Consider the following 18270-nt stretch of genomic DNA (forward strand, 5'->3'; position numbering starts at 1 on the left):
AACCCTAATACTAACCCTAACCCTAATACTAACCCTAACCCTAATACTAACCCTAACCCTAATACTAACCCTAACCCTAACAGTAACCCTAACCCCCTAACAGTAACCCTAACCCTAACCCTAATACTAACCCTAACAGTAACCCTAACCTAACAGTAACCCTAACCCTAACAGTAACCCTAACCCTAACACTAACCCTAATACTAATACTAACCCTAATACTAACCCTAACCCTAATACTAACCCTAACCCTAACAGTAAATACTAACAGTAACAGTAACCCTAACCCTAATACTAACCCTAACCCTAATACTAACCCTAACCCTAATACTAACCCTAACCCTAACAGTAACCCTAACCCTAACAGTAACCCTAACCCTAATACTAACCCTAACAGTAACCCTAATACTAACCCTAATACTAACCCTAACCCTAACAGTAACCCTAACCCTAACAGTAACCCTAACCCTAACAGTAACCCTAACAGTAACCCTAACCCTAATACTAACCCTAACCCTAACAGTAACCCTAACCCTAACAGTAACCCTAACCCTAATACTAACCCTAACAGTAACCCTAATACTAACCCTAACCCTAACAGTAACCCTAACCCTAACAGTAACCCTAACCCTAACAGTAACCCTAACAGTAACCCTAACCCTAACCCTAACAGTAACCCTAACAGTAACCCTAACCCTAACAGTAACCCTAACAGTAACCCTATGCTATGGCAGTTCACCACGATCTAGCAGGCAAATACTAGCAATGAGAATACTGTAAATACTGATCATACCTGATGGTAATAGCAAGTTTCTTTTTAACATTATTTTGTTTTAAGCCTTCCCCAAACCATAACCCTAACCTTAACCACTCGGAATGAATAAACGGTTAACCTTTGAGTTATTTCTGTTTAAACCCTGTAACCACAACTAAAAATAGACCTTTGTCCATAATTCGCCACATTTCGAAAGAGAAACTATGAGGTGTTGTTGGGTTATACAGTATAGTGAAGTCATTCACCATAGCAGATCCTATTTGTCATGGCCAGCTGTGTCAAGGAAATACCAGTGTGAACCTGCCTACTCAAACACTGTGTGTGTGTGTTTGGATTTACTATCCTTGTGAGTACCTCTGGTCCCCACAAGGATAGTAAAACAAGAACAATTCAGACAAGTGAGGGAATGTTAGGCTTAGGGGTTAGGTTCAGGGTTACAATTAGGGTTAGGGAAAATTAGATTTTTAAAGGGAATTAATTGGTAATCACAAGGGTAGTAAACATGTGTGTGTGTGTGTGTGTGTGTGTGTGTATGTGTGTGTGTGTGTATGCCAGTAAAACTTGGACAGAATTTATATCCGTGTTTTCCATCTCTCGACACCCCACTACCCTACACGGTGAAAACGCTTCCGCTTCTTTCCGGGTGTCACGCCCTGGTCTTAGTATTTTGTGTTTTCTTTGTTATTTTGGTCAGGCCAGGGTGTGACATGGGTTTATTATGTGGTGTGTTTTGTCTTGTTTTTGTTGTTGTAGGTATTGGGATTGTGGCATAGTGGAGTTGTCTAGAAAAGTCTATGGTTGCCTGAAGTGGTTCTCAATCAGAGGCAGGTGTTTATCGTTGTCTCTGATTGGGAACCATATTTAAGGCAGCCATATTCTTTGAGTGTTTGGTGGGTGATTGTTCCTGTCTCTGTGTTTGTTTGCACCAGATAGGCTGTTTAGCTTGTCACGGTTCTTGTTTTGTTAGTTTGTTCATGTGTAGTTTCTTTATTAAACAACCATGAATCTAAATAACCACGCTGCATTTTGGTCCTCCTCTCTTTCGACGGAAGAAAACCGTAACACCGGGACCAAACCCTGTTAAACATCGGCCCGTAAATGGAGACAGCTGAAGTCTGAATCCCATGAGGGTGAAAGACAGTCAACTGACAGGCCTGTTGGGAAGCGCTTGGCGAGTTAGCTGGTTAGCTAGCCTAGCTATAGACTTACCTGGTTAGCTAGCCTAGCTATAGGGTAGTGGAGTAGTGTCGAGAGACAGAAAACATGGATATAAATTCTGCCCAAGTGTTTTAGCTGGTTAGCTAGCCTAGCTATAGACTTAGCTGGTTAGCTAGCCTAGCTATAGACTTAGCTGGCTAGCTAGCCTAGCTATAGACTTAGCTGGCTAGCTAGCCTAGCTATAGACTTAGCTGGCTAGCTAGCCTCGCTATAGACTTAGCTGGCTAGCTAGCCTCGCTATAGACTTAGCTGGCTAGCTACCTTGAACGGCAATAACAGAAACATATGGATTCCTGTAGAAACCTACGCAGTGGTCAGAAAAATATGGAGCCGAATTTATCAAAGAAAGAAAGTGCCAACAGCTAATCTCATGACAGAGATAAGGAGCCTAGGTACAACATTTTTTTTTTTTAAATGGACGAAATGAAGTTGTCTATCGACAAAATGATAAATAGTTAAGGTGACAGCATAGGGGCATCTTTGGAGAAAGCTGTCCAAGATAATCACACAGCTATGCTGACTCAACTGGAGAATAATAACAGGCAGCCACGAGACCACATAGCCCTTGATGTTGGACGTCTGAAAACCTGTGTAGAATCCCTGGAATCTGGGAGAACAGGCAATGCCAAAAGTTAGACCCAGATGTGGCTATCACAGTGGCAGGACTGCCAGCCAATGAAAACAAGGACCTAATCTCCAAAGTGAACCAGCTGATATCAGTAGGCCTTGGCTGAGAAACAGTTGAGAGTATGAAGGAGAGAGGTAAAGTGGAGGAGAAAGTTTAAAAAATAATTATTTCACCTTTATTTAAACCAGGTAGGCCAGTTGAGAACAAGTTCTCATTTACAACTGCGACCTGGCCAAGATAAAGCAAAGCAGTGCGACAAAAACAACAACACAGAGTTACACAGTGGGCCTGTTACGGAAGAAACAAAAGCCTGATTATGACAAAGTCTTCCTTCCAATCGCCTTATAGAACTGAACTTGGACGCTGCTGAGGGAAAATCCCAGGGGAAAAGGGACTATTTTGTCACGGGAAGCGGACGGGTCATGAAACGAGACCAGAGTGGACAAGGACAAGGACATGGACAAGGACATGGACAAGGACATGGACAGGACATGGACATGGACAAGGACATGGACAAGGACATGGACAAGGACATGGACATGGACAAGGACATGGACAAAGACAAGGACATGGACATGGGATGGACAAGGATAAGGACATGGACAAGGACATGGACAAGGGGTGGACATGGACAAGGACATGGACAGGACATGGACAAGGACAGGACATGGACATGGACATGGACAAGGACATGGACAGGACAAGGACAAGGACATGGACAGGACATGGACAAGGACAAGGACATGGGGTGGACAAGGACATGGACAAGGACATGGACAGGACATGGACATGGACATGGACATGGACAAGGACATGGACAAGGACAGGACATGGACAAGGACATGGACAGGACATGGACAGGACATGGACAGGACATGGACAAGGACAGGACATGGACAAGGACATGGACAGGACATGGACAAGGACAGGACATGGACAAGGACATGGACATGGACAGGACATGGACAAGGACATGGACAAGGGGTGGACATGGACATGGACAAGGACATGGACAAGGACACGGGGTGGACAAGGACATGGGGTGGACATGGACAAGGGGTGGACATGGACATGGACAGGACATGGACAAGGACATGGACATGGACAGGACATGGACAAGGACATGGACAAGGACAGGACATGGACAAGGACATGGACAGGACAAGGACATGGACAAGGGGTGGACATGGACAAGGACATGGACATGGACATGGACAAGGACACGGGGTGGACAAGGACATGGGGTGGACATGGACAAGGGGTGGACATGGACATGGACAGGACATGGACAAGGACATGGACATGGACAGGACATGGACAAGGACATGGACAAGGACAGGACATGGACAAGGACAAGGACATGGGGTGGACAAGGACATGGACAAGGACAAGGACATGGACAGGACATGGACAAGGACATGGACAAGGACAGGACATGGACAAGGACAAGGACATGGGGTGGACAAGGACATGGACAAGGACATGGACAAGGACATGGACATGGACAAGGACATGGACATGGACAAGGACATGGACAAGGGCATGGACAAGGACATGGGGTGGACAAGGACATGGACAGGACATGGACAAGGACATGGACAGGACATGGACAGGACATGGACAGGACATGGACAAGGACAGGACATGGACAAGGACAAGGACATGGGGTGGACAAGGACATGGACAAGGACAAGGACATGGACAAGGACAAGGACATGGACAAGGACATGGACAAGGACATGGACAAGGACAAGGACATGGACAAGGACAAGGACATGGACAAGGACATGGACAAGGACATGGACATGGACATGGACAAGGACATGGACAAGGACATGGACAAGGACATGGGGTGGACAGACCTACTACAGCCTGAGGGGCTTCCCCCTGCAGGATTACATTTCAACAGCGCATTGAAATAACGGATGGACAACCTTGAACAATAAGTTAAGAATATTAATACTACAACCCTTAAACTCAGACATTATCTCTATGAAGGAAACACATTTTTGTCGGACAAGAAGCTATTGACATTGAAGGGTGTGTACGGTATGGACACAACAGAAACACTCATTTGAAACCCCTAGGGGCTCTGGAAGACTGGGGGTAAGTGTAAGGTCTGATATGATGAAAGCATATAAAATTGAAATCATTGTTAAAGCCGTAGAAGGAATTATTTGTTTGCGTTTTGAACATAGGGAGTCAGATTATTGTTTTGTTGTGTTTTCATGCTATTTGACACCTGAACAATCCACATTGGGTAGAAATGCATCCTCCTTCTATAGTCATTTGTTAAGTCAAGTACACCTTTTAACAGAAGCAGATGCTATTTACATATGTGGGGATCTTAACAGTGGAATTGGGAGGTTAGATGACTATATAAATGATATTGATGATATTGATGGCTTTGTTAATCAACATGGGGAAACACTATTAGAATTCGGGACTCTAAAATGTGTATAAATGGAATGTGTATCATCAATGGAACGTGTATCATCAATGGAACGTGTATCATCAATGGAACGTGTATCATCAATGGAATGTGTATCATCAATGAAATGTGTATCATCAATGAAATGTGTATCATCAATGAAATGTGTATCATCAATGGAATGTGTATCATCAATGGAATGTGTATCATCAATGGAATGTGTATCATCAATGGAACGTGTATCATCAATGGTATCATCAATGGAACGTGTATCATCAGTGGAACGTGTATCATCAATGGAAGGATATCCCCTTAAGCGATCTCTTTACATCCATTCTGCCAAAGGAAAAGCTGTGGTGGACTATGAAAGTATTCGGACCCCTTGACTTTTGCAAAATGTTGTTACGTTACAGACTTATTCTAAAATGGACACACAATACCCCATGATGACACAGCGAAAACAGTTTTTTTTTTATTTCTGCAAATTCATATAAGTAAAAAAAACTGAAATACCAGACCCTTTAAAATGAAACTCAAAATTGAGCTCAGGTGCATCCTGTTTCCGTTAATCATCTTTGAGATGTTTCTACAACTTGATTGGAGTCCACCTGTGGTAAATTCAATTGATTGGAAATTATTTGGAAAGGACCTGTCTATATAAGGTCACAAAGTTGGCAGTGCATGTCAGAGCAAAAACTAAGCCAAGACATTGAAGGAATTGTCCATAGAGCTCCAAGATAGGATTGTGTCAAGGCACATATCTGGGGAAGGATACCAAAAAATGTCTGCAGCATTGAAGAACAAAGTGTCCTCCATCATTCTTAAATGGAAGAAGTTTAGAACCACCAAGACTCTTCCTAGATCTGGCCGCCCGGCCAAACTGAGCAATAGTCAGGGAGCTTTCGTCAGGGAGGTGACCAAAAACCCAATGGTCACTTCTGACAGAGCTCTAAATGTCCTCTGTGGAGATGGGAGAACCTTCCAGAAGGACAACGATCTCTGCAGCACTCCACCAATCAGGCCTTTATGGTCGAGTGGCCAGGTGGAAGTCAGGAAAGAGAACATTGGATGAACTGTCCATTGCAGAAGTTAAGAAGGTGAAGGACTCTGAAAAAATGAGAAAGCATTTGGCATTGATGAACTGCCTAATGAAGTCTAAGAATTGAATTGAATGAATTGAAGTTCTACATGATTTTCTCCTAATTTATTTTGAGTAGAGTATACTACCATCGATTTGGTATAAGTCTATAGTGAATTCCATTCCCAAATCTTTAAAAAAATGACCAGAGTGCCACTGAACTGCAGAATCATAAGTTTACTAGGTCTATAAATGATATTCATCCATCCTCAACAATCGGCTAATGACCTTTTAGGAGGATCAAAACGTTCTTGTGGAAGAACAAAATGGTTTTGATAAATCCAGAGCCCGTATAGATCATATCTTCTCCGTCTGAACAATAATCAGAAATAGATGACAGGAAGAGAAGTCTACTTTCGCACGTTTCGTTGATTTCCAGGAAACTGTTGATTTTGTAAATAGAGATATTTTAGGCTGTCGTTTGTTAAAGGCAGGGGTTGACGGGAAATGTTATCACGCAATCCCTTGACAAAGCACCAACTGCCTGTGTGCGTGTATATGGTACAGATTGGTTTCCCACACGCTCGGGTGTAAAACAAGGAGACGTCTTATCACAGATTCCATTTGCTTTGTTTATTAATGATTTGTCCAAAAAAATGAACAGTTAAATATTTGGGAGTAAAATATGATGATGAAATGCTAAGTATTCTCTTATATAATGATCATATTATTTGATGGTTGAAACTGAACAAATCAAATGTTAGTGGTCACATACACATGGTTAGCAGATGTTAATGTGTAGCGAAATGCTTGTGCTTCTAGTTCCGAACGTGCAGTAACATCTAACAAGTAACCTAACAATTTCTCAACAACTACCTAATACACACAAGAGTAAAGGAATGAATAAGAATATGTACATATAAATATATGGAACATGTTATTATGTCCAATCAAAAGATCATGTAAAAGATTTAGAGACTCATGATAAACAGGACAAAAACACAGATAATGACTTTGAGGAAACCAGATACTAAGAGCTGTGTTTTCCATCTTGTTTTGATGAAGACATTCTGGAGTTTATTAGCAATTGTAAATATTTAGGGTCTTTATTTCGATGAACATATGACCTTTCTATACGGCCACATCTGCTCGACTCAGCAAGTAGAGTTCTTTTGGGGGAGTGATAGTAAAACAAACCACTCAAAGATATTGGTTTTGTCACGTATTCCAAACTGTATCAGACCTCTGGACTATTCAGCAGGAATGTGGGGTGTTAAGAGGTCAAAAATGAACACGTCCATAACAGAAGCAGAGTTTGCACCGATACTGGAAAAAATGAGGACATTTTGAGACTGAAGGCATGGAATAGAATGTTGTTGGGAACCCTGTGAGGTGAGACTGAAGGCATGGAATAGAATGTTGCGGGTTGGGAACCCTGTGAGGTGAGATGGAAGGCATGTATGGTGAGACTATAGAATAGAAACGGGTTGGGAACCCTGAGGTGAGACACATGGAATAGAATGTTGGGAACCCTGTGAGGTGAGACTGAAGGCATGGAATAGAATGTTGGACGGGTTGGGAACCCTGTGAGGTGAGATGGAAGGCATGTATGGTGAGACTATAGAATAGAATGTTGGATGGGTTGGGAACCCTGTGAGGTGAGATGGAAGGCATGTATGGTGAGACTATGGAATAGAATGTTGGATGGGCTGGGAACCCTGTGAGGGGAGATGGAAGGCATGTATGGTGAGACTATGGAATAGAATGTTGGATGGGCTGGGAACCCTGTGAGGGGAGATGGAAGGCATGTATGGTGAGACTATGGAATAGAATGTTGGATATGCCAATATCCAGAATAGCCAGTAAAGTATTTCGATGTGGTTTCTCCATAAGGGGAGCCTGGGTAACTGAAATGTCTGACCCTTTCCTACAGGGACTGGTGAACGTCTGTACGAAAACAAAAATGAAGGGTGACAGACGATATTAAAAAACAACTGTTGACACAATATGAAAAGGAAATGTGTGGAGGAGATTTATCATAAACCCAAATTGAGAATATTTAGTTTAAGGGTGAATTAATGTGTGAGAGATATATTATGTACGACCTACCTAAGAACAAGAGATCGCTATCGTCCCTGAGTATCAAAACAGGTCGGTATTGTGGTGAAATGGAAGAGGAAGGACTAACTATTGTGACCTCGAAGAAATAGAGAACAAAATATTTTATCCTCGATTGCCCTTTTGACCACGACATACACTTGTCCTTATTCCAGAAAGACCACCAGATATACCCTGGTATTATGTAGTCATGAGGAGACAGACCATCAGATATACCCTGGTATTATGTAGTCATGAGGAGACAGACCACCAGATATACCCTGGTATTATGGAGACAGACCACCAGATATGCCCTGGTATTATGGAGACAGACCACCAGATATACCCTGGTATTATGTAGTCATGAGGAGACAGACCACCAGATATACCCTGGTATTATGGAGACAGACCACCAGATATGCCCTGGTATTATGTAGTCAGGAGGAGACAGACCACCAGATATACCCTGGTATTATGTAGTCATGAGGGGACAGACCATCAGATATACCCTGGTATTATGTAGTCATGAGGGGACAGACCATCAGATATACCCTGGTATTATGTAGTCATGAGGGGACAGACCACCAGATATACCCTGGTATTATGGAGACAGACCACCAGATATACCCTGGTATTATGTAGTCATGAGGAGACAGACCACCAGATATACCCTGGTATTATGGAGTCATGAGGAGACAGACCACCAGATATACCCTGGTATTATGTAGTCATGAGGAGACAGACCACCAGATATACCCTGGTATTATGGAGACAGACCACCAGATATACCCTGGTATTATGTAGTCATGAGGAGACAGACCACCAGATATACCCTGGTATTATGTAGTCATGAGGAGACAGACCACCAGATATACCCTGGTATTATGTAGTCATGAGGAGACAGACCACCAGATATACCCTGGTATGTAGTCATGGAGACAGACCACCAGATATACCCTGGTATTATGTAGTCATGAGGAGACAGACCACCAGATATACCCTGGTATTATGTAGTCATGAGGAGACAGACCACCAGATATACCCTGGTATTATGTAGTCATGAGGAGACAGACCACCAGATATACCCTGGTATTATGGAGACAGACCACCAGATATACCCTGGTATTATGTAGTCATTAGGAGACAGACCACCAGATATACCCTGGTATTATGTAGTCATTAGGAGACAGACCACCAGATATACCCTGGTATTATGTAGTCATTAGGAGACAGACCACCAGATATACCCTGGTATTATGTAGTCATGAGGAGACAGACCATCAGATATACCCTGGTATTATGGAGACAGACCATCAGATATACCCTGGTATTATGGAGACAGACCACCAGATATACCCTGGTATCATGTTGTCATGGTTATTATTATTGTTTCATAGCCTTCTGTTTCACGTTTCTTTGTTTTTATATATATTTAATAGTTTTTAGTTTTTAAATGTTGTATTTGTTTGACTTCTCTATGGTTAGTATTATTGCTTTAATAGCATTATGAACTATCATGTACTGATTTCTGTTCCATTCTTTATGTGGTTCTCACTGCACAGAACCCCGGAATAATTATTACTGAATTATGTGTCAATTAAACCCATAAGTGAGGGGTTGCCAGACTGGCAATTTGACACGAAAATAAAAAGTCATTCGTTAATTCACAGACAGACAGACACACACACACACACCTCCACCACCAGAATGAATTAGATTAATTTTATGAGAGCGTGGGTGAAAGTTTACACAGGCCTTTGTGGTGTTTTTATTCCAACAGTCAGTCTCCAAACCTTAATGCTCTGTCATTTCACTGGAGACAAACACACATACACACAAATACACGCTCAGATCAGGGGCTTTTTAGAATGAAGGCATGTTTATACAGGAGAATTACTCATCCTCACTTTAGTTTAGAATTCAGCTTATAGCTTTCTCCTCTCTCCTTCCTGCTTGCTCTCTCATCCTACCCCTTTAGGTTCTCCTCTCTCCTTCCTGATTCATCTCTCATCCTACCCCTTTAGGTTCTCTTCTCTCTCCTTCCTGATTCATCTCCCATCCTACCCCTTTAGGTTCTCCTCTCTCCTTCCTGATTCATCTCTCATCCTACCCCTTTAGGTTCTCCTCTCTCTCCTTCCTGATTCATCTCTCATCATACCCCTTTAGGTTCTCTTCTCTCTCCTTCCTGATTCATCTCTCATCCTACCCCTTTAGGTTCTCCTCTCTCCTTCCTGATTCATTTCTCATCATACCCCTTTAGGTTCTCCTCTCTCTCCTTCCTGATTCATCTCTCATCCTACCCCTTTAGGTTCTCCTCTCTCTCCTTCCTGATTCATCTCTCATCCTACCCCTTTAGGTTCTCCTCTCTCCTTCCTGATTCATCTCTCATCCTACCCCTTTCTACATGTAGCTTCATCTCTACCTTGTTTATTTTGAACAGGCATTTCACTTACTACGTAAATAAGCTGAATTGCGCTAATAAAGACTGTCTTCCCCTCTACTTGACCAAAACTCGCCTCATACAAACAGTTAGTCATTTCCTCAACATTGCCACTATATACAACCTACGTCACAGAAGTCATTACCTCATCTTACTCATCCTCAGAGGACGATGTCACATGTCTACAACTGCTGGATTATAAACGGGTTTGACAAACAGGTTACACACCACCAGGTGTTGGGGAAATACTCTGTAGAATTGTTGAGACAACACACGGTTAAAGACACACTGTAAGATGACCTAAGATAACAAATACCCGGTCAGTTACTGTCATCTTGTTTAGCTGTTGTGTCTTGGGTAAATAGCCTTTCTGAATAAGCTGCATTCACTTTGTATGTTCGTTTAACACCTACGTTCATCCAGGTTAGTCTCAATGACATGATATATATTGTTTAAGACAGACCTATAGGCTACTCAGATCCAGATCAGATCCAGAATCAGATCCTATCAATCAGGAAAACTGCTCCTTACTTCATCTAGGTGAGGTACAGCGTCTAGTCTATAGGTACTAGGTATAGCGTCTAGTCTATAGGTACTAGGTACTAGGTATAGCGTCTAGTCTATAGGTACTAGGTATAGCGTCTAGTCTATAGGTACTAGGTACTAGGTATAGCGTCTAGTCTATAGGTACTAGGTATAGCGTCTAGTCTATAGGTACTAGGTATAGCATCTAGTCTATAGGTACTAGGTACTAGGTATAGCGTCTAGTCTATAGGTACTAGGTATAGCATCTAGTCCATAGGTACTAGGTATAGCATCTAGTCTATAGGTACTAGGTACTAGGTATAGCGTCTAGTCTATAGGTACTAGGTACTAGGTATAGCGTCTAGTCTATAGGTACTAGGTATAGCGTCTAGTCTATAGGTACTAGGTATAGTGTCTAGTCTATAGGTACTAGGTACTAGGTATAGCGTCTAGTCTATAGGTACTAGGTATAGCGTCTAGTCCATAGGTACTAGGTACTAGGTATAGCGTCTAGTCTATAGGTACTAGGTACTAGGTATAGCGTCTAGTCTATAGGTACTAGGTACTAGGTATAGCGTCTAGTCTATAGGTACTAGGTACTAGGTATAGCGTCTAGTCTATAGGTACTAGGTATAGCGTCTAGTCCATAGGTACTAGGTACTAGGTATAGCGTCTAGTCTATAGGTACTAGGTATAGCGTCTAGTCTATAGGTACTAGGTACTAGGTATAGCGTCTAGTCTATAGGTACTAGGTATAGCGTCTAGTCTATAGGTACTAGGTACTAGGTATAGCGTCTAGTCTATAGGTACTAGGTATAGCGTCTAGTCTATAGGTACTAGGTATAGCGTCTAGTCTATAGGTACTAGGTATAGCATCTAGTCTATAGGTACTAGGTATAGCATCTAGTCTATAGGTACTAGGTATAGCGTCTAGTCTATAGGTACTAGGTATAGCATCTAGTCTATAGGTACTAGGTACTAGGTATAGCGTCTAGTCTATAGGTACTAGGTATAGCGTCTAGTCTATAGGTACTAGGTATAGCATCTAGTCTATAGGTACTAGGTATAGCATCTAGTCTATAGGTACTAGGTACTAGGTATAGCGTCTAGTCTATAGGTGCTAAGTACTAGGTATAGCGTCTAGTCTATAGGTGCTAGGTATAGCGTCTAGTCTATAGGTACTAGGTACTAGGTATAGCGTCTAGTCTATAGGTACTAGGTATAGCGTCTAGTCTATAGGTGCTAGGTACTAGGTATAGCGTCTAGTCTATAGGTGCTAGGTACTAGGTATAGTGTCTAGTCTATAGGTGCTAGGTATAGTGTCTAGTCTATAGGTACTAGGTACTATGTATAGCGTCTAGTCTATAGGTGCTAGGTACTAGGTATAGCGTCTAGTCTATAGGTACTAGGTATAGCATCTAGTCTATAGGTACTAGGTACTAGGTATAGCGTCTAGTCTATAGGTACTAGGTACTAGGTATAGCGTCTAGTCTATAGGTGCTAGGTACTAGGTATAGTGTCTAGTCTATAGGTACTAGGTACTAGGTATAGCGTCTAGTCTATAGGTGCTAGGTACTAGGTATAGTGTCTAGTCTATAGGTGCTAGGTATAGTGTCTAGTCTATAGGTACTAGGTACTATGTATAGCGTCTAGTCTATAGGTACTAGGTACTAGGTATAGCGTCTAGTCTATAGGTGCTAGGTACTAGGTATAGCGTCTAGTCTATAGGTGCTAGGTACTAGGTATAGTGTCTAGTCTATAGGTGCTAGGTATAGTGTCTAGTCTATAGGTACTAGGTACTATGTATAGCGTCTAGTCTATAGGTGCTAGGTACTAGGTATAGCGTCTAGTCTATAGGTACTAGGTATAGCGTCTAGTCTATAGGTGCTAGGTACTAGGTATAGCGTCTAGTCTATAGGTACTAGGTACTAGGTATAGCGTCTAGTCTATAGGTACTAGGTATAGCGTCTAGTCTATAGGTGCTAGGTACTAGGTATAGCGTCTAGTCTATAGGTACTAGGTATAGCGTCTAGTCTATAGGTACTAGGTACTAGGTATAGCGTCTAGTCTATAGGTACTAGGTATAGCGTCTAGTCTATAGGTGCTAGGTACTAGGTATAGCGTCTAGTCTATAGGTACTAGGTACTAGGTATAGCGTCTAGTCTATAGGTACTAGGTATAGCGTCTAGTCTATAGGTGCTAGGTACTAGGTATAGCGTCTAGTCTATAGGTACTAGGTACTAGGTATAGCGTCTAGTCTATAGGTGCTAGGTACTAGGTATAGCGTCTAGTCTATAGGTACTAGGTATAGCGTCTAGTCTATAGGTACTAGGTACTAGGTATAGCGTCCAGTCTATAGGTGCTAGGTACTAGGTACTGGGTACTAGGTATAGCGTCTAGTCTATAGGTACTAGGTACTAGGTATAGCGTCTAGTCTATAGGTGCTAGGTACTAGGTATAGCGTCTAGTCTATAGGTACTAGGTATAGCGTCTAGTCTATAGGTGCTAGGTACTAGGTAGGTATAGCGTCTAGTCTATAGGTACTAGGTACTAGGTATAGCGTCTAGTCTATAGGTACTAGGTATAGCGTCTAGTCTATAGGTACTAGGTACTAGGTATAGCGTCTAGTCTAGGTACTAGGTATAGCGTCTAGTCTATAGGTGCTAGGTACTAGGTATAGCGTCTAGTCTATAGGTACTAGGTACTAGGTATAGCTAGTCTAGGTCTATAGGTCTAGTCTATAGGTGCTAGGTACTAGGTAGTCTAGGTATAGCGTCTAGTCTATAGGTGCTAGGTACTAGGTATAGCGTCTAGTCTATAGGTACTAGGTATAGCGTCTAGTCTATAGGTCTAGGTACTAGGTATAGCGTCTAGTCTATAGGTACTAGGTACTAGGTATAGCGTCTAGTCTAGGTCTATAGGTGCTAGGTACTAGGTATAGCGTCTAGTATAGGTGCTAGGTACTAGGTATAGCGTCTAGTCTATAGGTACTAGGTACTAGGTATAGCGTCTAGTCTATAGGTGCTAGGTACTAGGGTAGCGTCTAGTCTATAGGTACTAGGTATAGCGTCTAGTCTATAGGTACTAGGTACTAGGTATAGCGTCCAGTCTATAGGTGCTAGGTACTAGGTACTGGGTACTAGGTATAGCGTCTAGTCTATAGGTACTAGGTACTAGGTATAGCGTCTAGTCTATAGGTGCTAGGTACTAGGTATAGCGTCTAGTCTATAGGTACTAGGTATAGGTAGGTGCTAGGTACTAGGTATAGCGTCTAGTCTATAGGTACTAGGTACTAGGTACTAGGTACTAGGTACTAGGTATAGCGTCTAGTCTATAGGTACTAGGTATAGCGTCTAGTCTATAGGTACTAGGTACTAGGTATAGCGTCTAGTCTATAGGTACTAGGTACTAGGTATAGCGTCCAGTCCAAATGTGTTACAGCTAAACAAGGTGTTAGGAGGCTTATTTAAGTGCTGTCCACTTGTCTGGAAGCCTATCTCACATATCAAAGGGTTTACAAAACCACAACAAAGGAAGGAATAGCTTGTTACCCATAAGTCAGAAGGAGAGAGAATATAAGAGACAGACACAGCCTGAGACGTTGTCCAGACACAATCTACAGGTTCATTCTAGAACAACGAACAATTATTCTGGAGGAGACCTCGTACACTCTTCGAAAAATGGGTTCCAAAAGGGTTCATCGGTTGTCCCCATAGGATAACCCTTTTTGGTTTCAGATAGAACCATTTAAGGTTCCAGGTAAAACCCTTACAAAGGGTTCTACATGGAACCCGAAAGGGTTCCACCTGGAACCTAAATAGGTTCTTCAAAGGGTTCTCCTATGGGGACAGCCTATTAGGTTCTAGATAGCATCTTTTTTTTCTAAGAGTGTAGAACAAAACCTGTTATAGAACAATGATATTCTGGAGTAGATCCAGTAGATCAACACCAGATAGTGTGATACAACATCCATAGATCCCTGCAAAAGCCTGCCCAACCTGAAAATAATTATATATTTGCCTATCTGAACCGCGACCAACAGGATACAGTGCCTTCCAGAACCTTAGTTCAAGCAAGACTGAATCTTTGTTGGATCAGAACCTACTCTGGTTTTCTATCAAGACTGGTTTTGGACGATATCAGTACGGGCATTAATTTCCAGAAGCTATGAACGGAACCTACCTCTGATGATCTGGGTTTTCTTCCTGGATCTGGACTTGATCTTAGTGAACCTTCCCTTGAAGTCGCTGGGCTCAAACATGTCCACAGAGAGACTGGCGATCCGGTCCAGTACTACAATCACATCTTCTAATACCTGGTCTGGATCCTGGTCTTGGTCCTGACCGTAGGTCTGGTTCTGGATAGTGGTCTGGTGTTCATTGTGGTCCGACTCGCTGTCCGCCCCCGCGCTCCCCGCGCTCCCGACACTCCTACCATCCTCCTGAGACATTGTATTGTCGTATTTTCATTCATTTAAATCATTCAACTCTGTTAGACAGTTTTAGACACTGAGGACAAATATATATATATACATATACAGAACAGCAGTGACCTGGTTAACAGACAGAGCGGCGGTTTCAGCTCTGCAGTCTAAATACCAGATCCCCAATCAGACGTTCTAGGCAGTGTGGAGGCTGGACAGACGTTCTAGGCAGTGTGGAGGCTGGACAGACGTTCTAGGCAGTGTGGAGGCTGGACAGACGTTCTGGGCAGTGTGGAGACTGGACAGACGTTCTGGGCAGTGTGGAGGCTGGACAGACGTTCTAGGCAGTGTGGAGGCTGGACAGACGTTCTAGGCAGTGTGGAGGCTGGTCAGACTTTCTAGGCAGTGTGGAGGCTGGACAGACGTTCTAGGCAGTGTGGAGGCTGGACAGACGTTCTAGGCAGTGTGGAGGCTGGACAGACGTTCTAGGCAGAGTGGAGGCTGGACAGACGTTCTAGGCAGTGTGGAGGCTGGACAGACGTTCTAGGCAGTGTGGAGGCTGGACAGACGTTCTAGGCAGTGTGGAGGCTGGACAGACATACAGATCCTGCACTACAGTTGACTCCAGTACAACAGCATTTCTCAAAACTGGAATTGCTTTCTCTTTCTCTTCCTTCTATGAGTTCCTTGTACGCATAAATGTACATTCCCTCCTTTCCATGTTTTCCAAGTGGTTCGATGTGATTTTATCTCTCTCTTCTTCCACTCTTCTTTTTCTTGTCGTCAGCAGCTTTGATTAGTTTGAATCCCGCTTTTCACTCCTTCATTTATCTCTTCTCTTGTTGTTTCTTCCCTCTCTTACGTGCTCCTCAGACAGAGAGGTGCAGAGTATTCCTTCTCTCCGGGTAGGCTAGTTAGACAGTGAGCTGCTTGTTTTCTTGTTGTTAGAGACACTTAACTCTCCTGTGAGTTCAGGGCTCTCTTTCTCTCCTCTCCTGTGTCTCTTCTATCCTGTGTGTCTTCTCTCTTTTCTTCCTTTGGTTTCCCAGAAACAGCTTAGAAAGTAGTAGAGTTTTGGCTGAATTTGAGGAGAATTTGTCTTCTCTCTTTGCGAAGAAAACTGATTCTGACAGTTTGAAGAGTTCCTTTCCTTCTTTGTCTCTTAATTTCTTCCTGTCATCTCACTTGTCCTCTCACCTGTTCCCTCCCCAGTCCTTTCACCTGTCCCCCTACCTGTCCTCTCTTCCTGTCCTCTCTTACGATCCTCTCTCCTGTCCTCGCACTCTCCAGTGTGTTTATGAAACTCCTCCTCTCTCAGGCAGATAGGCTCTACATTCTCATATTGCACTTGATTGGGTGGTTTGGGGAGTTTGGGTGGTTCTCTCTCTCGCTCTCCCTGTCGCTCTCTCTCTCTCGCTCTCCCTGTCGCTCTCCCTCTCTCTGTCTCCCTGTCGCTCTCTCTCTCTCTCTCTCCCTCTGTCTGTCCCTCCCTCCGGTCTCTCTCTTTCTCTCTGTCTGTCTTTCTATGTCTCTCTGTCGATCTGTCTCTCTTTCGCTCTCTGTCTGTCTGTCTGTCTATGTCTCTCTCTCTCTCTCTGGGTTCTTACACCTCCTTTCCCTCACGGTTGTTTGACAATAAGTAGCATGGCCAAATAGCATACCAATGACTGTGTTAGACCAAAACACATCCTGTGTGTGTCTGTAGTCACTGGTCAAGGCTGTTTAGCCAGTTAAAGTAACAACAGCATGTGCATGAATGGGCAGGTGTAGAAATACAGAGAGAGAGAGAGGGGGGCAGGTGTAGAAATACAGAGAGAGAGAGAGGGGGGGAGAGAGACAGGTGTAGAAATACAGAGAGAGAGAGGGGGGCAGGTGTAGAAATACAGAGAGAGAGAGGGGGGGGAGAGAGAGAGAGAGACAGGTGTAGAAATACAGAGAGAGAGAGGGGGGAGAGAGACAGGTGTAGAAATACAGATAGAGAGAGGGGGGCAGGTGTAGAAATACAGAGAGAGGGGGGGGGGAGAGAGACAGGTGTAGAAATACAGATAGAGAGAGGGGGGCAGGTGTAGAAATACAGAGAGAGAGGGGGGAGAGAGAGACAGGTGTAGAAATACAGAGAGAGAGAGGGGGGGCAGGTGTAGAAATACAGAGAGAGAGAGGGGGGGCAGGTGTAGAAATACAGAGAGAGAGAGGGGGGGCAGGTGTAGAAATACAGAGAGAGAGAGGGGGGGGCAGGTGTAGAAATACAGAGAGAGAGGGGGGCAGGTGTAGAAATACAGAGAGAGGGGGGGCAGGTGTAGAAATACAGAGAGAGAGGGTGGGGGGCAGGTGTAGAAATACAGAGAGAGAGAGGGGGGCAGGTGTAGAAATACAGAGAGAGAGGGGGGGCAGGTGTAGAAATACAGAGAGAGGGGGGCAGGTGTAGAAATACAGAGAGAGGGGGGGCAGGTGTAAAAATACAGAGAGAGAGAGGGGGGCAGGTGTAGAAATACAGAGAGAGAGGGGGGGCAGGTGTAGAAATACAGAGAGAGGGGGGCAGGTGTAGAAATACAGAGAGAGAGAGGGGGAGAGACAGACAGACAGACAGACAGACAGACAGACAGACAGACAGACAGACAGACAGAGAGACAGACAGACAGACAGACAGACAGACAG

The 18270-nt window shown here is 43.5% G+C and overlaps 1 protein-coding gene across 1 annotated transcript in view; it reads right to left on the minus strand.

Moving 5' to 3' along the window:
- The window catches only part of fryb (furry homolog b (Drosophila)), a 208516-nt gene extending 191635 nt beyond the window's left edge, over positions 1-16881 (minus strand). The window contains 1 exon segment of the mRNA XM_065004939.1: positions 15375-16881. Within this exon segment, the coding sequence (XP_064861011.1) occupies positions 15375-15642 (268 nt within the window). The 5' untranslated portion in view covers positions 15643-16881.
- Positions 16882-18270: the final 1389 nt, after the last annotated feature.

Source organism: Oncorhynchus nerka, linkage group LG19 (genome assembly GCF_034236695.1).
Source record: "Oncorhynchus nerka isolate Pitt River linkage group LG19, Oner_Uvic_2.0, whole genome shotgun sequence".
Taxonomy (NCBI): domain Eukaryota; kingdom Metazoa; phylum Chordata; class Actinopteri; order Salmoniformes; family Salmonidae; genus Oncorhynchus; species Oncorhynchus nerka.